Source organism: Strix aluco, chromosome 7 (assembly GCF_031877795.1).
Source record: "Strix aluco isolate bStrAlu1 chromosome 7, bStrAlu1.hap1, whole genome shotgun sequence".
Taxonomy (NCBI): domain Eukaryota; kingdom Metazoa; phylum Chordata; class Aves; order Strigiformes; family Strigidae; genus Strix; species Strix aluco.
Genome location: NC_133937.1, coordinates 39,206,609 through 39,232,160, shown reverse-complemented (window position 1 = coordinate 39,232,160; position 25,552 = coordinate 39,206,609). Strand labels below are relative to the sequence as shown.

Genomic DNA, 25,552 nt, shown 5'->3' with positions numbered 1-25,552 from the left:
CACACCGTGATCATAACTGCAGCTACTAGTTTTACTACAGAATTAACCTCAATTTTTGAGCTACAGTTCTCTTTACATACTGACGTGATCTTCACAGCTGTAGTATCCACAATCCTCAATCACTTATTGATTAAGGATATAATTAATTCCCATATTTAAATAAAAACAAGACATAGTGGAAGGCATTGCCCATGTTCCAACAGGAAGGTGGGAAGAAAGCTGGGAATTAGCACAGGTCTGCCCAGGTAAACCCTGGCTCCAAGTAAACCCTGGCTCCCAGACACTGTCACAGCCTTTCCCTGTGCTAAATATGGGCTTTTCTTTTTCCTTTCCTCAGAAGAGCACGTATTTACATCCATTAACCTGAACACAGATAAGGGAACTGGGGGATGTTAGTTGTATTGATAATTTGTTTCACTCCCCATTTGCTAGAATTTAATAAAAGCCACAGGTTATAAATGTAATAACAAGAAGAATGTTTAAATTACCCGACCATTTAAACTGAAATCGGAAACACCAGTTAAGAAATACATTTGGAAACTCTCATAAGCCAAACCCAAACAAAAAAGCTAATGTTCATCATAAGCCCAGTTGACTGTGTCTCTTTAAAAGGACTTATCAGCAACAGCAAAATATCTGACTTATGATTTAAATACATGAAAATTTTTTATACGTACGTCTATGAAGGAAGCATTGATGTAGTCTGTATACTCTTGCCCTCTTTTCATCGACAGAATCACTCTATTAAAATCATCTGGGAGAAAAAAAAAAAGACAAGTCTTACTTTTGCTAACTGGATGTTGCCTGCTTCACTGTTACATTTCTGAAAGAACAAAAGCAACAAAATCTTTTCTCTGAAAGCCAGAGTGTCTCAAAGATCTTATCCAGGATTTAGTAAGTGTGGGGAGGAGAGCACTAGATTTTCCATTCACACAGGATATGGCCAGCAAGGCCTGAAACTTTCATTTTCAGGTGCAGATATTACAGCACCGCTCGACTGCGCAAGGAATCACAAGGAATCACACAGACAATACATCTGTTTAAAAGTTGAAACCGCTGCATTATTTAATTCAGTCCCCCAAAATACCCGATCGTAATATATTTTGCATTGATAAAGCAAAAACCAATTCATTAAATTGTTTGCAGGCACTTTATAAGGGCATTACACTATAAGGAGGGGATAGTGCTGTTTGTATCAGTAAGTTCTCCAGAAACTTCAGAGCAGAGAGGACAACAAAACCAAGGGGATGGCTAACAGAAACACCCCAAAAAATGTGTTCTAGCTAAAAATGAAGCAAACCCAAAAACTACCACTCTGTACAGTACAAAAAGCCCTTGAATTTTACAGGCAGAGAAGTTAAAACTTTTTCTCCAAGACATACGCAGCTGTTATTTGCAGAATTCCAGTTTCCAAGTGGGGGCAGGATCTCTGTTCTTGAGTTACCCCGACAGAGCAGCATTCTGAAGTGAGCGGGGTTGTTGCCGACACACAGATACAGTATGTACTGACAACAGCCTTAGCATAATCCCGTATTTATAGCACCTGTTTCTATATATAAAAAGTTGATCTCTTACATGGGATAATCTGGATGACTCTAGCTTTCTTCATGTTTGCTGGAAGATTGCCAGTTCTCATGTTTTCTTTCATTATTCGAACGTTTGTTAACTTCTGTAACAAAACACACAAATGAGGATGAGAACTCGCTGGAACAGAAGCGGTTCTGGCTCACCATGTCCTGTACTCAGAGGGTTCCCAAGTGCCTTTATCGGGTGCAAAACAGCAACACAGTCAAAGCCAGACTGACTCTTCACAAAAACCACTTCACTGTCCTGCCTATAAAAATGAATTAAGAGTAACAGGCATGTAATTTTTTCATACTGATAAAATATTTAAGAAGCGGAACATACTCCCAAGGCATATCAATAAAGTTGCAGGGCTGTAAAATGACAGCAGATTTTAGCATTTTAGGTCGGTTTGGGTTTTTTTAAGACACTTTTGGATGGCCTGAGCATGGCTTTCAGAAGCAGGAGTAGCCATTCCCTTTGACAAGGTCTCCGCTTCTTAAATTTGACAGTTGGAAACTTAAGTTTCATAAAATTAGCCACTTTCAAGAACACCTTTTAAGGAAAATATCTGCATACCATTTTATCAAATTAACTGTAGTTTTTTAAATTTTCAAATTACTATTATTACAATCCTGTTCAGAGTATTAAAACTCTGGTCCTTTAGTCCAGGACTGTGCTTTCCCTGCAGCACACCGCCCTGTTTCTGGCGTAACGAGGTTGCACGAGTTTACGGACTGCTCTGCTCTGTACATTTTCAAGCTCTTGCTAGTGAAGGGACCAATATTCCATATTTTTTATTCAGTTTGTGCTGACAGCATTCCCAGGACACAGAAGACAAACACTGCCCTTGCCCCAACAGTTTTTTTTATAGTATAGATTACACACCACAAGATTGTGCAAGATAACACAATAATCAGCTGCTTCTGCTGGGGTGGGACTTACCAGAAAACGATCATAGTTACACAATTGCATTTCAGCAACTACTTAATTCAATTTAAATTAAAATTAATTTCATTTTCAAACTGCAAGGTTTTCAGGCACGTATTTGCCAGGTACTGTGTTTCAGGAGCATGTCTCAATCCCAGTAAAATCTCTAGGACTGGCAACAAACTACTAAAAAGAAACTCCTACCCTCCGAGAAGTCACTTTTCAGCTGCTCTGCAATACTGTGACTTTATGTCAGAGACTCTCATACTGGTTACACCACAGCTCTACTCTTTTTTGGTCTAGGTGGGCTCCGTGCTCCTGGTGCTTTTCAGAACAGACTAAGCGCTGCTCTCTGCACTTTAATGCAGCCTTGCTGGCACAGCGGGCAGCAAAAACAAACTTAGGAATTCTGGAGAAAGTAGGATATTGATGTTTTCATTTGGTTCCTTCCCTCAGACAGACAAATAGTTTTGAGTTTTGAACTTGTTGCTATATCATCAGACTTATTTTTACATAACTTTCTTTTTCCAGTTCCCAATTTCTGATTAAATTAATCCTTTAAAGAAAAGCGAGAACTGCAGTTAACACCTACTTGTTATTTAATGCTTTAGGCTTATATATTATATATAAAATATTTTAGCATATCAAAAGTCATAGAAAAGTTCTATTTCCTCAGGACAATAAAGTCTATTTTAAACGATGATCACAAACAGCCAGTGTGGTTGCTTTCTGCATTTGGGGGTTCTCCACTAAACAGAAATGCTTTTTTTGGATTTTCTTTCCTGACAGGTCATGATATTCTGCACAGGATGTGTAAATTCTCTGCCATTCTCTCTGCCCTCAGTCATCACTGAGGTAACGATCCTGTTGAGATGCAAATTAGGTGCATGTAATCCAGCTCCCTCTTCCACCATTATCTGATCTGGCATCTAATACCAGACCAAAAGAATAATTCCATTTTTCTTTTATAAATAAACAGAAAGCATATAGGAAAAGGTCTGCAAGACGACGTAGCTTTGAATGAGATTTTCAGGACAGGATGTTCAGCAAGGCCCCATTCACCAACTCCGCGGGACCCACTGACAACAAGCACAAAATAAAACAAGTTGTTCTGTTTGGATGGGCCTTTTCTTTTAAGGTTACACTTTTCCTGCTTTTGAAGTATCTTTTTGGCTTAAATGTTTCCACACTTACAAATCCTGTGCCAAAGGACTTCCATACTTACTTTAAATTCTTCTTCTAGCCCTATTTTGACAAGGTTTGGCGCCGCGTTGTGTGATGTTTGTAGATGTTTTTCTAAGGATGACACATCTAGCTCCGTGTCACCGTAGAGGTAGTATTCAAGTAAGGCTTGATAAATGAAGGAGTATTGCATCTGGAACCAACAAAAACCAGCCAGGTAAGCATACTGCAAGGCAAGGAAGTGAAACTATCAAATCTGGCACTTTCACCTATCTCATTTGGTCTACCATCTACTAATTATCAAAATATCACAGAATCATCAAGGTTGGAAAAGACCTTGAAGATCATCCAGTCCAACCATTAACCTCACACTGACAGTTCCCGACTACACCTTAAGTATATGATATAATATATAATATACCTTAAGCTAAAACAGTTTTCTTGTTACATCACCTACATTCTCTAAAATCCCACTCTCTTGTGCATGGGGAAACCTGGACATGATACCTAAAGAGAATGTGCCTTACGATGGTCTTCCCAGCCCCAACATGCCTCAATCTTCTTCCCCAACCCTGGTCTTCCACTGGGCTTTGTTGATTTTCCAATTATTTTGCAAAAAGTGGTCATCTGAACCAATGAAAGTCCACTTACGTCAGTTTGAACCATCTGCGGACGCTGATTACGGATTCTTGAAACAAACTCGAAAACATCAACTTTCTGTTCCGCGTGCATCATGTCTATTATGGCGTCTATAACGATAAACGTGCCCGTGCGACCCACACCAGCGCTGGAAAAGGAAACAAAAGCAAACAAAAAGCTCTATGGAATTACCAGGCCTGCGGGAATTGCTGCTGCAACGACACAGGTAGAACTTATGCTGTATATAACAGGCTGAAATACTCACTGTGAAACATAAAATTTCATTTTTTGTTTTAACTATGATAGCAAAAATAAAGGTGTGTAAGTTTTTAACATAAAAAGTCACCTCAACATCTCGGAAATGACGACATCAGAATTATTTAGTAAAGACCTTTGGAAAAAAATTCTGCTTGGCAAGCTATAATAATTCGGTCTAAGATGACATTTTAAATATTCTTTCTTAATTTTTAGCTCTTTTCTGCATGGCTGCTGCCGCAGGCTATTTAGATAATAGTTATTCGTTACCAGTTCCTAACTGCCATCCCCAATTAGTTTGGTTTTTTTTGTTTAAATATCCTTCCACAGCCACGAGAGGGAGCACGATCATTATAAATTACACCACTCCAGCCGACTTTCAGCTCTTCCCTGGAGAGGAAAAGGGCATGGCATCCTGTGCGAGGCATTCAGAGCTCTCCTTTAACCTTCTGTTAGCCTACTTTGTACAGCAACTGCTGTAATGTCCACAAACACCTGAAACACGACTAAAATCTCTCCGCCAATCCCAGCGGAAACATTAGGTTTTCAATCATACCAGAAAAAAATTACTGCATGCATAACAGGAGTCAGTTCATACATACACAGACATACTTTTAACTTGCAAACACCTCGCGGAACCAAAGCCCCTGAGCCCTCCAGTTCCGAAGACCCGGAGGGACAATGGGGACGGGCAGAGCCGTGGATCACCATGGCCCTCCACCAAAACTTCACCCAACTTCTGCACAGTGAACAAGCCCTCTCTGACCTTCTGCCTCCAAATCCCTTTGTGTTTAACCATCGGTTTGGCAGGTTCCCCTCGCTCCTCGCCCAGCCATGTCCTGCTCCAGTACTCCCACCCGCCGGTCCCCTTGGCCCCTTTGTGGTCACGGGCCACCGCAGCTTGCACCCCACGGTGGCCAAGGCTCCCCGTCCTCTCATGTCCCTGCCTCCATGTTTGACCTCGGCCACTGCAGACGAGTCCACCCCGAGTCCTGCTGTCCTGACTCTCTGCTCACAGAGATCTTCCTCTTCCTGGCCTGTCCTGGAAACCACCTCTGGGCACAGGTCACACGTCGCCAGCTCACGCTTGTCCTTCACTGCTCAGTCCCGTGAGCTTTCACCCACCGAGCCCTGAGCTCAGCCTCCTCACTTCCCTTCACCAATACAATCCCTTTTTACACATCCTTGCTCCCTCCCCGTGCCTCTGCCCCAAGGTGACCTTACTTCAGGCTCAGCGCTTCGTTCAAGCCTTGCAGGTTCCTGCTAAAGCTGGTGATTTCAACAACCTTGACATTGGCCTTAGAAGTTCCTTGATTTTATCCATCCTTAACCTACTCTAGGGTATCCCTTACTCAGCTATTCCTCAGTGCACCTCTCTGCTCGCTGAAAAAAATGTATTTCTGAAAACTTCTGGAAAAAAAGAATTGGCAGAACATCCTGCTCCACCCCCACCCCCTGCCATTTTATCTGCTTTACTTCCAAATGCTAAATAAGTGTTTTATTAACTTCCAAAAGATTCCGACTGAGCAGTTTTGGTCAGAATGACTAGGTGATATTTTTATAAAAGCTCACTAAAAATGGATGGTTACTCACTATTGATGAGTTTCCCTTTCCTTTTTTCAACAATTCAATAGTGTCACATCCTGAACTGCAACGGAAATTAAGTGTCACCTCTCTCGTTCTTTATTTCTAACGCAGGCTGAAGCACTGCATTAGCCCCCAGCACTGACACATAACGGTGCTACTGCATTTCATTGGACCATTATATGTAAATCTCTGCAGATTTTTTATTAAGATATTTCATATTTTCCTTTATTTTGTCTGTACTTCTGCTGATTAAGTACAGAATTTCCTGCTGGTGCTGGCTCAAGCCCAGTGTGAGTCTCCACAGATCATGGCAAAAGGCTACAAAAATATTGTGTATTTCAGGAAAGACTATACGAGACTACTAAAATCTTCTTTTTCCATTTAATGCTTTTCTTTAGGCCTGTTATGTATGACACCTGGGAGAGAAGATGAATCCTAGCAAGGCAAGATCTGGGTGGAAACGAAGGAACAAAAAGGCTGGCTTGGTCAGGACAAACACACTCTTTTTCGATAGTACACACTTCAAGGACTCTTGGAGAATATTTCTAGATGTCTGACACAAGCAAGAGAAAAAGAAACAAATACATGAAACTACAACCATTTCCTTAGGAAAAAAAAGACCCAAAAAGACAAGGCTGCTACTCTTTTCTTTTTCTTCTAACCTCGCTATGATAATTGCTCCTGAAAAGACACTTCTTGCTCAGTTGTGAGCTTACAGTTGCTATAGAGATTGCAATTATTCTTTTACCACTGATTTGGAGTTTGTTTGTGGTTTCATTAACATAAGATTTCAAACAGTTTAACGCAAGCCTTTAATAGCAGGACGTTCATGTGTGTGTGACCGAATGAGTGGGAGTATGTTCTCTATTGGTATGTAGCAGATTTTTAACATTGCAGAGTTAAAGTCTCTTAAATGCAAGCCTTTATTCAAAACTTTCTAGGCATTTAATGGATAATTTACATAGCAAACTTCAATTTTATTGTGGGAGAAGTGGGGGATGAATTCTCAGAGGAGCGTTTAGTGGCAAAGGGCGCAGATTTGTATTACAAGTCTGTTTTTCTGACAAAGAACATATTTATTCCAAACACTGGATATCACTCATGGATTAAAAAAAACCACCAAAACAACTTCTGTTTGAGTATTAAAGTGACAGCAAAGACAGATCTTTTCAAATTGTTTTTACCCTGGGCTCTCAAAAAACTCAACATATTATTGCCCTTTAAATATAAAAATATGTAAGTAAATATATATACACATGTATATACACACACACAAACTTCATGGCCTATGAACAGAAGATTAAAATTCAGCCTTGATATTATACACATAACTCCAGGCCAAGTTAAGAGAATGGCTTGAAGAGCACATACATACCTACAGTGAACCACAATTGGTCCAGCATGGGCAGGATTCAATGTTTTGACTTTTTTCAGGAATTTCAGCATCCCAATAGGTGTGAAAGGCACCCCGAAATCAGGCCAGCTGGTGAAGTGAAGCTGTGTAACGAGCCTCGGAGCTTTACAACCGTCATGAAGCTGCAGGGAACACACAGACTCTGAGTTTGACATTTCGTTTTCATGCAAAGATTTATAAACAAACTTTTGTGGTTATTTATGACTTTAATTCCTGCAACATTTAGAGCCAGACTCAAGGATCAGAAGTTTACAGTATATGTAAAATATAAACACAGAGTAAAATTACCACATATTATTAAACTGCATCTTTGCAGTGAAAACTAGAATAATCCCAGGATAGGACTGCAAAGAGTAAGACTCACAATTTATCTTAATAACGGATCAAATCTTAAGTCCTTTTTCGCTTATAAAATCTTCAGAACACTTTCTTTAGCAGCCTCAGATAACACTCACAAAATTCAGTCTAAACATTCAGGATCTGCATTGCTGTGAGATGCCAAATGACAGATTTTGCCATATCATGTATGAAAAATGTAAGAAGAGCTGCACCTCTAATGGCCAACTACTGACAGGTTCATGGCCTGACCTGCTCTTCAAGAAGAAAAGAGAAGATGCTACAGAAGCAACGACAGCAGAGCTCAGCATCGTTTCACCTGCATTCACTAACCCCAACCTGTCCTGAAGGTCAGGAAGCGTATCTGTCCCACAAGCTTTCAGGCTGTTGGCCAGGGTCAAGGCCATTGCTTTCCAACTGGGGAAAGCCAGTTCACAGAATCACAGACTGGTTTGGGTTGGGAGGGACCTTAAAGATCATCTAGTCCCAATCCCCTTGCCACAGGCAGGGACACCTTCCACTAGCCCAGGTTGCCCAAAGCCCTGTCCAACCTGGCCTTGAACCCTTCCAGGGAGGGGGCAGCCACAGCTTCTCTGGGCAACCTGTGCCAGGGACTCACCACCCTCACAGGGAACAATTTCTTCATTAGATCTCATCTAAATCTGCCCTCTGTCAGTTTAAAACCGTGACCCCTCGTCCTATCCCTACACCCCTGATCAAGAGTCCCTCCCACCTTTCCTGTAGCCCCTTTCAGTCCTGGGAGGCCGCTCTAAGGTCTCCCTGGAGCCTTCTCTTCTCCAGCTGAACCCCCCCAACTCTCTCAGCCTGTCCTCACAGGGGAGCTGCTCCAGCCCCCTGAGCATCTTCGTGGCCTCCTCTGGCCCCGCTCGAGCAGGTCTATGCTCAGTTGGTCAGGAGGTCAGTTGGTTCTGTAAGGTTGCCTTGTCTCCACCAAAGCATAACCAAACCTGACAAACACATACTCAGCAGAGATGAACAACTGAGAGGCAGCCAGGTCCATTCATAAACTTTCATTTTACCCACAGTACGTACATCTCTGTACTGTTCCTTCTCTCCCATTCTCCTTTCTGAGCACATTCCCTCTGAGCATTTTTATCAGCGATGCCTTATCAGCGATTGCTACTCATACCAAAGTGATCTCCATGCTAAATCAGCAGAGACTGCTCCACAGCTCAGAATCTGTAACTAATGCTGAATGAACCCACCCATATTTTGAGGGGCTCTGAGCTCTCCATGTAGTTCTACACAGCTACATGTGGTTTATCACCTCTCATCAGTCGTATTTCTTCAGTTTTCAATCTGAATTGGACCGTCATCGTGATACAAACAGAGCAGCCCTCCCTTTAGGGGGTGAGGATCTCTTGCAGTTTGCTCCCGTACCAGGCTACACGCTGTGGACCAGAGCAGAGTCATCCCACCATCTCTGCTGTGATCTAAAGCTTTAACTTGTGCCGCAGACCAAGGATACAACAGCAATCAGGCTGCAATGCTGGCTGATATTGGCCAACTAATATCCACAGATTACTCCAAATAAACAGATCCAAATTCACTCATTCATTTATCTATGTAGTTTGTCCCCAAAAGTTCAAGATGCTTCTCCTGTGCTCCCTCCCTGACAGTCACAAGGAATGACTTTCTGGGGCCCTTGGCTACAGATGAGAAGAAATGGAGCAGAACCTCTCACAACCCCTTAAACCGTCGCGGATGCTACGCGTGCTGACCTGCAGAGCTTGCCTCCCCGCCTGGGAGAGCTGCCACACATCAGCAAATATGCTTAACTAATTTCCTGAATTTCTTTTAAGCAAATATTTGACATTGTAACAATCAGCTTTAAAAATTAAGACCCCCAACAAGAGCTTTATTGTTACCTACCGACTGAACGCAGAACTTGCGGATGGTGTAGTCCACCAGAACGATGCAATCTTCCACTGACACGCGGATATTTCCGTAAGTCCAGCACCCTTGATCAGGCCAATACTGATAACATTTTTCCTGTACAAACACACAGTGAGTTCTGTAACACTGAGTCCCCTTCCAGTGTTGGTCACTCATAAAGCACTGAAATTATTTGAGCACAGTGTACATAAGCATGCATATGAGCACGCAGACTTTCTCATCTGGCACAACACAGCTTTAACACTTTGCTGGTGCTATTGGTGCTTCAATTTATGCAGAGAAGGTGAGAACAGCTTTGAAGTTGTTTTTTAACCTAGCCAGACCTAAACAGCTTTTGTTTCGGTTTGGGTTTTTTTTGTTTTTGTTTTTTTTTTTTTGTTAAGAGGTGCCTAACTGTGGGGATTGTGATGTCCTGACTCTTGATTTTTACGCTTTAGGTGTAGTCAGTGAGAAACGCGAGGAGTCCTCATTTGGAGTCATCTGGAACATCCAGATTGAACAGTTCTGGCTTCTCACATTGGGAATGGGCTCTTCTTACAGACTTATGGACTGTCTTTGCTGTTTGAGCTTCATCAAGCAACACTGCACTTGCAGGAAAATACAGCCAAAGCACCACTGTGAAGAGGCAGACAAGGATTGCCCATCCTCAGAACCGCGGTGAGCTGACGGGATCACAATCACCTTTTCGTTATTGTACAAAAATGCACAAAATAGCTACAAAGGCCAACTTTCACGCAGCGATATGGCCCATCATGTCGCACAAGCGGGTCCTCACCTCCTTCGCAAGGCCAACTACTGCTGCTTGCCCCGTATTTCCCCACTGGCAGGAGAGGTCACCCTTGAAGGGTAAGAAAAGCCCAGCTCTGCGGCACCGGGTGGCTTCTGCCTCCTCCCTCTCCTTGCTCCCCAAGGAAACGAGCTTTTTTTCTCAGGCATAAGTTTTTGAGGACTTTATAGACATTTCAAATAATGATGCAGCATGCTCAGTGTGGCAAACTGTCCCCCAGGGGAAAAGAAAATAATTAAAAAGTATCTTTTAAGTTTCTGATGGTACATTTCCTTAATGTTTTAACTTAGTTTCTCAAGCCTGCGAAGCAGGAATGAAATTAAATGTTTCATGCTTGTCCTGTACGTCTCAGCACTCAGCTGGTGAACGTAGAAAATCTCACACAACCAGAGGAGAGACACACATCTGAGGAGGAATGGGGGGAGAGGAAGGAAAAGCATCACTCTCACAAAGCAGCAGCTTTGGTTTTTAGTTGTTCTGTGCATATGCCAAAACGAATTTTGAAACCTAATACTCAGAAAAATGAATAGAGTTTTTATCCTCATTTCTAACCAAACCCACCCACAAGTGCAGCCTCATGCTGCGATAAAAACAGGCACGAGAACTTGCCTTTGGCTATGGGCTACGCAGGGCAAAATCAGCTGTCAGTATTTTTTCCTTGGGAACAACTTAAATAAACTTGTATTTTGGAAATGAAGACTACATTTATGAGCAGAAACTCAGATGCACTAACAGAGACGGGAGAAGGAAGTGGTCAGAGAGGCGACTGGCCAGCTGCTGAGCTGCTTTTGGAGCACGCTCTTGTAGAGACATCCCAGAGCAAACTGAAAGCTCTTTACCTCTTTTCTTTCTTTCAGGTTGGTTAACATGACGATAATGGCCGACTTCTGCTCCCATATCATCCTCCAAAAATCATTAACTGTTTCTTGCTTCGGTCCTGCAGCCAGAATACAGCTCTGCTCAAGAGGAGTGACGGAGCCCAGCGTATCACAGCATGCGCGACCACCCCCTGCCCCTGCCTGCCCACCCAGACCTGTGTTTGCTACAGACTGCTCAGGCTTTGAACACACCACCTACTCCTTAAAAAAAAAAAAATCTTATTTTCTTTTACACAACCATACGCACTCAAATCTACATCTCCAGCAGGTATCTCTTCTCTTGAAATATTATTAATGTTCTTTTAAGCAGGGTATGGTGGGAGCATCATCTAGGATTTCTGCTTTGCAGCTTCCCCCATGCCATGGTCAGACACTCCCCATGACCACAACGAGCTGCTGTGGGAGAGCTGCTCTTCGTTCTGGGCAGGACAGGAGCATTCCCAAAGGGCAGGGACAGCTATTGCTTTGCATCTGGGATTGCAGTGACCAAGTTCCCCAAATTTGTGACTAAATATAGTGTAAGAATTCCTGTGAAAATGCTAGTTTCTGTATCACGATCACTTAGATGGACTGTATTATCAGGAGACATCAATTTTCAAACACCCAATAAGTAGATGAAAAAAGAAAAAAAAAGAAAAGTCAAGCAGGGGTGGAGGGGGGAAGATGAGCCTCTGAGCCTCTTTGCTCAGAGCAGTATCTGCAGGTCTGAAGGCAGTGGGTTACCTCAAGCTCCCTTTAAATCTGTTTCAACTGTAACCTCTAAATCCCACCTCACATTTGGCCACCATCTGCAGCTGAAAATAACCTTTAAAACACATCTAGAATTAAATACGTTCGGCCATAAGATGTACAGATAGAGAAATGAGAGTAAATTACCTTGTGCTGCTATAAATTTATTCTTTTCTTTATAACCCTATGGAAATAAATATCATAGCAGTTAAAAGATCAAATGCCATGTTAGCAGAAAAATGCTTATTTAATTCACAGCCAAAGTTTGCAGTTTGGCCAACAGTGGACAACTGTCAACTTACATCTATATAGGATGCATTAATGTAGTCTGAAGGAGAAACTCCATCGATTTGGGTCAAAATCACTCTGGAATGATCATCTGGAAGAAAACACATTATGAGCACGTTTGCACGTTAATCAATCCGAAATATGTTATTTCCTTGCAAGCAGGAAGCCTGGCTAAGCACATACTTCCCAAACCAGCGCTCTCCTGTACTGTCTTTTGTTCTCATCAAGAAACTTTCTCCACTAACATCTTGCTTTGCTCCCACACCTGGAGGTCACCAGGACTTCCAGCTTCTACAATACTGGAAGCCCAAAATTCTCCATATTTGCTTGTCCCCAGCTAAACCGAGGTCCTAAAATATCCACCTGACATAGTGTGATTTGGTAGAGCCCCGTGAGAGCTAACGCTTTATAGCACAGCACCCGAGAACCACCACAGAAAACCCCACTAGGAGAAGATCAGTACTCAAGATGTGCCACAGAGCAGAGAGGTTTTGCACACACAATATACAAAGAACATCTGTGACCAGGGAAATTGTATTCCTTGAATATTTTCAGCAAATGAACACTACTACCAGCTTGCTCAGTGCCAGAGTCCATTTAAAAGAAAAGGTAATGTCTTACATGGCAGGATGTTAGGATATCTGTTTTTCTCCCTGTTTTCTTCCTTATTTGCCATTTCAAATGTTCCCTGCACATATCCAGGTGTTAATGACTAAAAAAAAAAAAACATACAGAAGTCAATGTGTTAGAAAACAACTAACTCTTGACTGCACATGGCTTAGGGAAAAATCTGCATTTATACATCTTGCCTCGCATCCAACAGAATTGAATTTTTTTTTTTTTTTTTCACAACAACTTTCATTACTCTATAACAGGAAACCACAGAAAACAAGTTCAGCAGTTTTGGAAAAATAAGTAGTTTTTCCACCAGAGATCGCAGTTATTTAGAAAATTGTGAAACTCTGAGCTGCTGCTTTAAGCTGCCATCTGCCGTGGTGATTCACAGCGCCGTGACCCAGCCGCGCGGATGCGCCGCTCCCTCGAGCTCGGCTCCGACAGCTACTTTTAGCAATAACAGTTGGTTCAATAGCATAAATAGAGTTTGATTGTTAATAGCTCACTGCTAAGAACATTAAATATCAAACATCTTGCCGAGATCCACAGGTGAGGGCCCAACTCTGGCAGAAAGGGAGAAGGAAAAAATAAAATCGCAATTCTTTTATGCTGAAAGTCGCTGTAGGAGCACGAGTCCAATTCTGCAAGTAATCAGCAAGATCTGAGACTGCAGATAAATTTAGTCAAGCTTAAAAAAAAAAAAACACCAAACAGTCATGCAGAGCAATCAAATGAAAGGAAGAAACGGAGAGGAAGAGGGTGAAGATGAAAACAAGGAGGTGCCTGAGGTGGAGCCCCTCAACCCGCACGGCAGAAGCTGCTGAGATGCCACCACTGGGGCCGAGCTCGGGAGCCCAGGGCAGGGGGGAGTCAGGAAAGGCACCGCTCAGCAAGAGACACGGCCTGAGGCTCCTGCCTTTAGCTGCCCCCCCCACTGCAAATGGCGTAAACGAGAACCGAGTTTCATCAAGTTTCTTGTCTTGAACTCCTAAAAAATAAGTGTTAGTGTGTTGGATGCCAGCAAAGTAAAATCCCAGCGGTTTGGGAACGCACAGCCACCTTCTCCCAGCCGCCTTCTACCTCCCACTTCCCACAGCCCAGCCTGAATCATGTTAGGGGAAGGGAAAAAAACGGTAAGTGATGGTACGGTTTAAAACAACTGTCCCCGCTTGGCTGGCAGAGAGCAGGACCTGGAATTTCCCCTTAAAAGCAGCAATCCGTGTTGTCAGGGTGACATAGGATAAAAGGGGGGGTGCAGGGAGGACTTCACCACCGCCACAGAGGAAACAGCAATGTGCATTTGTGGGTTTGGGTGTTGGGTTTGTTGGTTTTTTTTTTATATGTATCACTTAAACTTGTGAATGTAAGTAAAAAGAAAGGAGAGAAGGTTAAAAAAGAGTTGAAAAAGCAAGCTGCTTTTAGCAAACTGTTTAATTCCTTATTTGAATGAAGCCCATGGTTTTGCTAATTAAAATACATTTACAATTTAGAAAACACAGAAACGTAATTTGTTTTGCTTAAAAAGAAATAATTAGCGCTTCAAACATGATTTCTTCGAACTTCAAAAGTCAGGCAATAATTTCCCAATAAACAGTCACATAAGTTCTGCATCTTCATGTGAAAAAAAACATGAAAAGTCATTATCTCTGGCAAAATAACCTCTCCATTCCCTGTGCCATACTCCTGCGAGGCCCTGACATCTCCCTAGAAACCTCCTCACGTCGCGCTGCGCGGCCCAGAGCCGGCGTTGAACCCTGGCACAAGGACACAGCGCGTTTCGCTGCTCCCACCCATCTTCAGAGGGGAGGGTGTGATTCATCGAGGATGCACTTCACCACGTCCTCTCCATCACCCCGCGAATCACGAGGAGCCGATGAGTCCTGGTGGTGCTGGGTCATCCGCTGCCAGCACAGTCCTATCTGCTCCCACTTCGCAGGAATCCTAAAATTCCTCTGAAGCTTCCCAGGGGCCCCATCGACCCCAGCATTGCTGCATTTTCTCCTTTTTTTTTTTTTTTTTTTCCTCCACTAAATGAGCCACAGGGACATCTTAATCAAGTCAAAATGAAAATTTTGAAAGCAAATTCTTACAGGAAGACTTTCAGACACTAATCTGAAAAATCAAGGCAATGAGCTAGCCCTCACAAATTTCAAACATCCAGCTCATCTTGCATTACGGATGAGAAATAGAGGTAAGGGCCCATACAGAAAGGAACATGGAGTTTTTAAGGTTTTTTTCCTTTTTTCCTGTGAAGAAAGAACACACTTCCTCGTGTCCTATGGTCACAAAGGAATCAAATAATAAAATAATGAAGCAACTGAGAGTAGAAGAGGCCTCTGCTATTTTGATTAGAGCAAAGGTAATTTTTAGAGCAAGGGTAATTTAGACTTTAAGGATAAAATCAGAAGTATTGAAGAACACCATTAGGCACAGATGTCTGTGCTGAAGGGTCTTGATTCCTCAGCTCCTTTCCTTCCAGTGCTGCAATAACAGACTTCTGTTTGTCAGCTTCCCTGGTTTATGCTACAATATCGCTCACTCTCATTTTCAACTGTCTTTCACCCTTTCTTCCCCTCTCAGGCTTGAGCAAACAGCTCATATATCCAACACAAGCAGACACAGGAGACACAGCGGGATAAAAAAAAAAAAACCCAAACCACAGAATCACAGAATTCTCTAGGTTGGAAAAGCCCTTGAAGCTCCTCCAGTCCAACCATTAACCTCACACTGACCATTCTCAACTCCACCAGATCCCTCAGCGCTGGGTCAACCCGACTCTTCAACCCCTCCAGGGATGGGGACTCCCCCCCTGCCCTGGGCAGCCCATTCCAACGCCCAACAACCCCTTCTGCAAAGAAATCCTTCCTAAGAGCCAGTCTGACCCTGCCCTGGCGCAGCTTGAGGCCATTCCCTCTTGTCCTGGCGCTTGTTCCTTGGGTCAAGAGACTCATCCCCCCTCTCTGCACCCTCCTGTTAGGGAGTTGTAGAGGGCGATGAGGTCTCCCCTCAGCCTCCTCTTCTCCAGACTAAACCACCCCAGTTCCCTCAGCCGTTCCTCGTACGACATGTGCTCCAGACCTTTCATCAGCTTTGTTGCCCTTCTCTGGACACGCTCAAGTAATTCAATGTCCAAACAAACCCACAAGCATCAAGCAGACTTTATGTGCCATCACCCCTCAGGTCACTGCTCAGACTGCTCATTTATGTGGACCGGACCCCAGTTTTCAGACTCAGCACTTGCACAGACAGAAAGTCACACGCAGAATCACAGAATCACAGAATCATCTAGGTTGGAAAAGGCCTTGAAGATCATCCAGTCCACCATCCACCACGTGCACAGCGTGGTGCAGAAAACGATCCAAGCAAAGCAAGTTTTAAAAATAAAAATAGCTGGCTTGTTTTGCTCCTAACTGCAGAACAAATTAGTCAGGAGAGTCAAAATCCAAAGGCGCACATCTTGCCAAATCAGTTTTCACATTCATTTTGTTGACTTTGGTAAATATCTCCACAATGCTCACTCTCTGATAAGGCAAAGAAATTCTGTTTTAAATATATCATCAAACAAATTGCAGATATAAATATGCCACCAATTAAGAAGGTAACTTAACAGACTGTCTAATCAATGTGTGCATCAGCTCTGACAACTTCAATTTGACATTTAAGCTACTGCTCTGAGCAAGTTGCTTCTGCTGTTAAGGGAAGTGAAAAGAAATAATAAAAGTATGGAAAAGGCCCCCAAATGCAGACGTGAGAGAACAGACTCATCACGTCGGGCTTCTCCATAGAAACCAGCTTTGCAGCAGCTTGCCACAGACTCCAGTTAAGACTCATCTACACGACCACACGTGCCTGAAGCTCAGCCCATGGGCAGAAAATAGAATCTCCTTTCTGACCAGGCAAGGCTTCAAAGAAAAACCCTTAAAGTTGAGATACTTCATAGAAAAGTATGTGCTAGAGCACAGGGTGCTGCAAATAGGGAAGAGATGGGATAATAACAAAGAGCAAAAGGTCAACTTACCAAAAAAAAAAAAAAAAGTCAAACCTCAACAGGGCAATGTTAAAGGCCACACTGTGTCTTCTCTAAGTACTTTCCGTAGAGGTGAGAGACTCAGACTCCTAAAAAACCCTCCACCACCACCAAGAAAATCAATGCTGAAGAGATTTATATTCAATTTTCCTCTCCTCCAGCTTTCAGACAAACACTAAAGACCTTCTTTAAATGTTAGCAAGTGTCAGACAGTTTATATATTACATATTTGGCATCACTGTGTCATAATGCAGTTAACTTTTCAGATTTTGCCCAGAGAAAGGGTGTTACCACGCGTGACAGGGCACGTACGAACAGTATCAGCACAAGTGCTGAGGCTCTGGGGTATCAGCATCACGCACCAAACAGTTCTCAAAGAATCGTTAATATTTGCAGATGTGTTGATTTGCCCGCCACTTCTTGCCATCCAGTCGTCCACTCCACATGCAAGAACTTACATTAAACTCCTCCCGGAAGAGCTTCCCTTCATCCGCTGAGCGCATCCGTATTTCCTCTTCGAGATTTTCCACTGGAATAGGGAAATACTTCTTTGGGCCCGAGGGAGACCTACTGAGCAGCATGACCCGTTGCTGTTCTGTCAGCACAAGGGAAGAACGTGTTAAAGGCGTGTCCAAAGCAACAGATAACAAGCTATTTCCAACTACAAATTAATTTTTCTGCTGGAAGATGACAAAACATACTTCTCACATGACACTTCAATCAGTGATAAAGCTGATTTAAATGAAACAAAGAACCAAAACCACAGGCCAAGTAGCTCCTTTGAGAAGATAATAAATTCAAGTAGAACCAATTGGTAAAATTACTGGTTTCTGTATTTACAGCAGATTAAAATGTGACCAAGTTTTATTTAGAAAAGGAAAAGGTTCCTTCTGCTGATGAAGAGTGTCCCAACCCAGAGCTGCTCTGTCACAGGGCAGGGGCAGCTTTTAGTATCTACCACTGAAAAGATATGCTAGATTATTTCACTTGTAAGGGGGGAAAAAAAAACCAACCAACCAAACCAAAAAAACTCAAACAACTTTAACTTGTCAGATGACAGAAACTCTGCGCTGAGATGAGCTGTGGCTCTCAGCTGCCCCAGCCCAGCATCAGCCCAGCCCCAGCACGCAATGGCTCCATGGCAGCACGGTTTGGTACAGGGATTGCTGCAGGCACTGCTTGTTACCTAGACCTCAGCTCGTGTAGGGAAATAATAAAGGCTCACGTAGGGAAATAAAGGCTCTCATCAGGAAATAAAGCCCCAGGAAACCTTCATGGCCCCTCAGGAGCACAACCAGCCACTTAGAAATTGAAACGAGCATCCCCACGGGCGGCTGGAAGAAGCGGGGGGGATTAAGCTCACTGTTGGCGAAGACAAGTTTTATTTACAACCCAAGGCAACCAGAAAGGCCGACCACTTCCCTGCACGCTGAGAACGAGGGGGGCATTTCCACTTGCAAATGAAAACTGGCTGGCAGTGGCACTAACCATTCATCGCCCAAGGACACCAGGCCACCGCGGGGATCTCCAAACCGCGCTCGCCCCGCGGGGTTCCTGTGCACAAGCACCGACCCAACAGGAAGCAGACGGGTATATTTAGAGGTTTGACTTTCTATCCGACTGCTACTGTGTTTATTAACTCACTCTTCAGTTCATACGCAGCGATGCAGAACTGGCACAAAGACGTAATTCTTTTTATCACTGTTTTTCTCTTTGTTATGGCTAAAATAGTTTGTAAGCAAGAAACGAGTGAACCCCTCCACACTTCCTATATCCACAGAGCAACCCACCCGAAGGGCTCCCCACGAACAGACATAAACCCAGCACACTGAAAAAGCCACAGGAAAACATTTTCAACTCCTAAGAGTGTTTTATTTTAGTGCTACTGGCTTACAGTACTGCCCTATCTCATCCCCTTGCTTGTTTCTCTTCACATTCAGGAACCAGCCAGTAAATTCACAAAGAATTAAGGACTGTTTTTTCCCCCTTTTAAGAAGAAATACTGCAATTCTTTCTCTAAATACAAAGATCACAGGGCCAGAAACCTGGATCTCAGCTGGCATCCTAATAAAACGTATATAAAGAGCACAAGAAACATTCACAAAGAAACATCTGCTGTATCACAACATAAAGCGAAAATGATTTAAAACCAACATCAGAAAGTTAAGATTATATATACACATGCTTAATACGGACCTCCAATTTTTTAAAACTGTTTTCTCTTTAATAATAACCCTATAACTTCTATTATAAATAAAAAGCAAACATAACTGAATAATTTAATTCTTAATTAGCAAACAAATGTGCACGTACACAAACAAAAATCACACTGAGAAGGAAAGCAAATCTCTCCGTACCTTGTTCTTCTAAGATCCCATTTGGCATCTTTTTGTCCCCGGAGTTCACAACAGCTTTCCTATGTCTTCTGAACCTGAAATACATACACCATGTTAATCTGAGTAACTACGTTGAAGGGCAACAGGCATTTTCCCAAACCTGTCTTTACCAACCACATAATTCTGGAGAAACTCTTTCTGTTCATCTTGACAGCGAGAGCCACCACCGCCGCGGCAGCCTCCTCTACACTGTGATGGAGGCTCCTGCCTCACCATAAATACGCATTTCATTTCCTTGTTAGATCATATCGAAACAAGACTGAGCTAGTTCTGCCTGCAGAGCTCCACACAGACCTACCTGAAAAAATAGCCAGCCAACAGAATGAAAATGATGAAGACCAGGAGCAGAATCAGCATTGAAGTCAGTAGGTCCTTGTGTAAATTGTTCTCCTCTGTGGAGTCTGTGGATTGAACACAGCAAACGTGAAGCATTATAGACATGGATTGCCTAATCTGGTAGAGAAACTGTGCTTGGTGTATCAAAAATCTCTGCGATAATCTACTTGTACATACCAAAAGCTTCACAAATTATTTAATATAGGCAAAGCTGAAAGTTAAATTTTTTTATTTTTATTTTTTTGCCTCCCTTCAAAAGCACAACCAAACTACCTGCAGCTGAGAATATCGAGGATATTTTGGGGGATGACTAGTTAAGCAAAGAACTTACTTGTAGTTAGAGTAAGTTTAATGGGCACAAGGTACTCAGCTACATTTGAAGCCCATTCAAAACATTTGCTGCAGCACCCTTATGCGCATGAGCTGTTTCTCAGCCAGACAGAAATCACCCAAGAATGTCACCCTTTGTATGGATTTTATTGACTCCAGAGACACAACATGTGTTTTAAACACATCTCACTGAACAGTCCAAACCACTGCTGCTGGCTGTACTAGGCTGTAAAGCACGTGCTGAGCGTGATGGAGGGGCAAGGCAGGAGGGGACAGCACAAACTGCAGCATCTTCTACTGCTTCTTTTATATATCTCTATATTATATATCATATAGATATTATATAAGAACAAGTAGGAATGATGAGGCTTTTAACAAATACTCAGAATGGAGATTAAACAAATATATCTTTGTTATATCTAGTATAAATTGAGAGTCTCCTCCTTCTGCTAATAGTGTTTTTATGTACGTGACTTCACATTTCAGTTTCATTATGCTTCTCTAACCTTTTAAAATTCTACTGAACAATTCAATATTTTAACACATTAAAACCATTAAAACCCCAACATGTTTTATTTAAGAAAGCAAAACTCTCAGCCTTAGCTTTCAGCAAGCAAAATACAACCCTGCTATCCATTTTTCTTTCCAACTAGATGAATAAATCCAAGTTATTCTCCTAACACCTCTTGCACTCACACTTCCCTAAACTCTTTTTGCTTACTTGCAGCAAAGGTTTTTTGAAGAGATCTTGTCACCAGCCTCGACATAAAATATCATGAAAGCACAAGATTACAGTAAATATCTAGGAGTACACAGCAACTACTATATTATAGAAAAGAGCACATATGGATAAACCCACTGTCCAGAATTGCTGCAAAACCATTTGAGTGTTGGTTTGTATCTTGTGAGCGGCTGGAAACTCTCTGGATGCTCAAACAGGGTATTAGGGCACGGAAAAACCTCCTTTAGAGGCATACGTGGAAAGAAGGTGGCATACAAGGGAAGAAGGTATCTCAAGTCAATGTAATAGTACAAAGAAAGGAAAGGCAATAAAATGCATGAAACTTGACATTTAAGTGGTATATAAAGATAAAAGTGACAGGCATGACAAAATTGTAATCAGAAACCATCACTTGACAGGGTTTCAAACAATCATTATTGGAAGGAGTGTCTGGATGAACGTTCATCACCAGAAATGGTTTAACAATTTCTGTGTGGTATTTAGCGACACCGTGCTCTGCACAGAAACCGAGGTCTGACAAACACACACAGACCCCTGGTTTTGCCCCCCACAGGCAAAAAGGAGCCACTTTAACCCACTTTTGAAGTTTAGAAATTTCAGACTCAGTATCTCGGAATCCTCCAGGATGTAGGGGTTTTGTGTTAGTTCTCCTCAGTGGCTCTGTGTCAAGACCCATGACACAAGGGGGGAAAAAACAACAAGTTTGAGTCACAAGGGAATTAAAATTTCCCTCACTTCATTACACAATACAAAATCACCCGTCTCCTCCCTTCAAAAGAATGGATGTACCTCACACATTTCTGGGGTGTCTTTGGAAGACTGATTCCCAGACAAACACAAAAAGCCTTAATCCAACTCAGGGGGAGAGAAGTTCAACCTCCTGCCAGACCACTGTCTAAATTTCTTTAGTTAAGGACAGAGCATCCCTGCAACGGCCGGTGCAATTCTCTGCATTGAGACCTCATCTCTCCTCCTACCATTTCACAAGGAAATTAGGACAAAACCCACAAACAGTCCCTTCTTCCTTGTACATGGTCACATTTATTTTCAAAGCCTTGCAGTGGCACACCACTGGCTTCACCTCTGCAGAGCCTGCATGTAAGGCATGGTGTGGTTTTAAACAGTTTCATTTATTACCTGGATTTTCTTCAATATCTGCATTGGTAATTTTATAAATGTAGCCCAAAAATTCTAACAGAAAGTTACAACTGGGCTTAGGTCATTGTAGACTCAGAGGCTGAACCATCTTTGGGCAACGCAACTGTCTACATACTAAGTGGGATTTTAAGGGGAGACTGAAAGGCAGACCTGAAATATTTTTTAATTAGTGCTGCTTCAAAAATTAACAACTGAAACATATGAGTAAAGGCACGCAGAAGAGGCAGATGTCCTCTAAAGCAGAGCTCTACTGCAGCTACTGCCAGGGAAAATTTTCCACTGCTTCAACACAAAGAGAGCTGTGGTCCAAAACCACAGGGCTTTCTGTTCGCAGCCCCACAGAAAAGATCATCCCAAGGGTATTTTTTCAGAAATACAATGAAATAGTGATTTCCATCTTGACAAGAGAGGAGGATTATGACCCGGAGGATGGTGGCAACCCCTCGTGCTTCCCCTGCCACCCACCAAGGCTGACTCATGGGTTCTTCCCAGCTTCATTCCCTGAGCTGCTGGCCCAGCTCTCTGAACGGCTCTTTCTGGAAATGTATCACCATTTCCTTCAGGGTTATGATGTTCCCACTTTCCGTGTGTGTCAAAAACAAAGCCACCCACAAGAAAAAAGCGAACTAACAGCAGTGTATGCACATCAGCAACTGCCCTGTGAACCGCTCTCCACACTCTCTCCCAATCTTTGATTTTCTTCATCCCTGGATTGGTTCCTATGCAAGTAGGACAAGAACAGTAAAATGGCCCATGAATAAAAGTGCGGTTAAAACACTTTTTTCTCCCTCCACAAAAGCAAGCTAACAAGGCAAGGTGCGAGGTTTGCCCTTGACAGAAAGTCAGGTACCTGAAATTATTCAGGTGATTGACAGACAAGATATTATTTATCCAAGCACACAAGAAATCCCACAACAGGCTCTATTTATTCACAGGTCTGAAATTCTTTTCAAAAAATAGAGAACTGAACCCTCCACGTCTCTAAAATTAAAACTAAACTGCTCTCACCCATTAGCTGGGTTAGATTTCAAGTGTTTTGGTTTTTTTTCAGGGTGCATCCTTCATCTCTGCTGTCCCTTCAGCAGACACAAATGTCCTTTAAACAGTGCTCAGTCACATCTCACTTTGGGCAGTGACACATGCCTCTTTTTTGGGTCAGAACTGTTGTTTCAGACATCAAGTCCTGCAAAGGACCCTGACTTCCTCCTACATTTATTTTACATTTAAAGTAACAGTCACATCTTGACACCGACCGTATCCATCACACAGCAAACACAGTGCATGCGATCTTCAATAGTGCCACGTTATAAAATTTATGATTATGAATAGAATTCTGGTCAAATTTTAATAGAGGTGTTTTGTCACCTGCAGACACAAAACCCAGTGCTTCCCAGTTTACCATAATGTTGGTTCTTACACACAACTTCTATCAGAATAACGTATCCCCCATGTGCGGCTACAGGAGCTCTTAGGCATGGCTCTGCTGAAGAGCTCAGTCCAGCTTGCACCAACATCTGCAACCAGCTTGCCTGGTGCCTGTGGAAACCTCACACATTAATTTAGGGGATACTTCAGGCTGGATAATCTGTCATAGAATCACAGAACCGTCTGGGTTGGAAGAGACTTTAAAGATCCTGTAGTCCCAACCCTTCCACTACACCTTCCTCTAGCCCAGGTTGCCCAAAGCCCCGTCCAACCTGGCCTTGAACCCTTCCAGGGAGGGAGCAGCCACAGCTTCTCTGGGCAACCTGTGCCAGGGACTCACCACCCTCACAGGGAACAATTTCTGCCTTAGATCTCATCTAAATCTGCCCTCTGTCAGTTTAAAACCGTGACCCCTCGTCCTATCCCTACACTCCCTGATCAAGAGTCCCTCCCACCTTTCCTGTAGCCCCTTTCAGTCCTGGGAGGCCACTCTAAGGTCTCCCCGGAGCCTTCTCTTCTCCAGCTGAACACACCCAACTCTCTCAGCCTGTCCTCACAGGGGAGCTGCTCCAGCCCCCCCGAGCATCCCCCTCATCTGGTCTAGATGATCTAAGAACATCCAGTCCAACCATGAACCTCACACTGACCATTCCCAACTCCACCAGATCCCTCAGCGCTGGGTCAGCCCGACTCTTCAACCCCTCCAGGGATGGGGACTCCCCCCCTGCCCTGGGCAGCCCATTCCAACGCCCAACAACCCCTTCTGCAAAGAAATACTTCCTAAGAGCCAGTCTGACCCTGCCCTGGCGCAGCTTGAGGCCATTCCCTCTTGGCCTGCCGCTGGTTCCTTGGGTCAGGAGACTCATCCCCAGTTGTCTGCACCCTCCTTTCAGGGAGCTGTAGAGGGCGATGAGGTCTCCCCTCAGCCTCCTCTTCTCCAGACTAAGCCCCCCCAGTTCCCTCAGCCGCTCCCCATCAGACCTGTGCTCCAGACCCTGCACCAGCTCCGTTGCCCTTCTCTGGACATGCTCGAGTCATTCAATGGCCTTTTTGGAGTGAGGGGCCCAAAACTGAACCCACTCATTGAGGTGCAGCCTCACCAGTGCCGTGTACAGGGGTGAGATCCCTTCCCTGTCCCTGCTGCCCACGCTATTGCTGATACAAGCCAGGATACCATTGGCCTTCTTGGCCACCTGGGCATAAATAAACTATTTAAAGTAGTTTTTGTTGTTATTGTAAAAATTTTTGCAAGTGCTTAACTTCTGTTTGCTGAACTCTCTGTTCAGATTTAAGAGTGACTGATTTATTATAATTAAGCCTCTTGCACATCACTGTGTGCTTTCTCTACACTGAAAACCTACAACTTAACTCAATAAAAGGAGAACTCTCTGCCTCTCTGTGTTTCTATCTAGCCACCCCGCCTCCTTGCTGTCCAGTTGAACTTGTGCTGCAGTGGCTGAGCAAAAGTTCACCACACCAACGGGGATACCGCCAAGTCCAGACTAAGCCCTCTCTCGCTATTTTTGGAAGGGAAAACCCCAACCCTGCAGAGAATCATGTTGCTTCACCATGCTTTGTCTGTGGAGAGGAAGCAGATATGCAGCTGATAACCAGGAGATGCATTTGGTACATATGAAAAACAAACCCAAAGTAAATAAAATAAATGAATAAAGGAAGGGCAAAGGAAAAAGACAGGTAGGGAAGACAAACCACTGTCCACAGCCTGCAGTACACAAGAAGGCAAGCAGCAGCAAAGGCAAGAATCGTGCCACCGCAGAGCTGAATGCCGCACAGCCAGACCGAGCACAGCCTCACCCTGCCACCGCAAATTTGGGTTGGAAGAGACCTTTAAATGCCATCTATCCCAACCCCCAATCCAAAATCACCTATTTCTGAAGTTCTGCTTTTCAAACTAATTCTTGAAAGTGAGTATCTACCAGCAAAGCATCCCTTTGGCTTTTAAATACTAAGTAAAATGAGCCAGCCTCCTTCTCCAAAACTCAATTTTCTGTTAATGC

The 25,552-nt window shown here is 43.3% G+C and overlaps 1 protein-coding gene across 8 annotated transcripts in view; it reads right to left on the bottom strand.

The window, feature by feature from the left end:
• Positions 1 to 25,552, bottom strand: part of PTPRE (protein tyrosine phosphatase receptor type E) — a 113,756-nt gene that overhangs the window by 13,419 nt on the left and 74,785 nt on the right. For 6 of the 8 annotated variants that reach the window (XM_074831533.1, XM_074831527.1, XM_074831531.1 and 3 more), the window contains 13 exons: positions 19,842 to 19,944; positions 19,505 to 19,578; positions 17,606 to 17,742; positions 13,127 to 13,217; positions 12,520 to 12,596; positions 12,365 to 12,401; positions 11,450 to 11,547; positions 9,800 to 9,919; positions 7,532 to 7,692; positions 4,327 to 4,462; positions 3,719 to 3,868; positions 1,576 to 1,669; positions 678 to 754 (listed from right to left, as the gene is read on the bottom strand). In XM_074831533.1, the coding sequence (XP_074687634.1) occupies positions 678 to 754; positions 1,576 to 1,669; positions 3,719 to 3,868; positions 4,327 to 4,462; positions 7,532 to 7,692; positions 9,800 to 9,919; positions 11,450 to 11,547; positions 12,365 to 12,401; positions 12,520 to 12,596; positions 13,127 to 13,217; positions 17,606 to 17,742; positions 19,505 to 19,578; positions 19,842 to 19,944 (1,355 nt within the window). Of the gene's footprint in view, positions 1 to 677; positions 755 to 1,575; positions 1,670 to 3,718; positions 3,869 to 4,326; positions 4,463 to 7,531; positions 7,693 to 9,799; positions 9,920 to 11,449; positions 11,548 to 12,364; positions 12,402 to 12,519; positions 12,597 to 13,126; positions 13,218 to 17,605; positions 17,743 to 19,504; positions 19,579 to 19,653; positions 19,729 to 19,841; positions 19,945 to 25,552 lie in introns of those variants that run through there. The other 2 variants (XM_074831534.1, XM_074831535.1) reach the window with 2 other exon arrangements.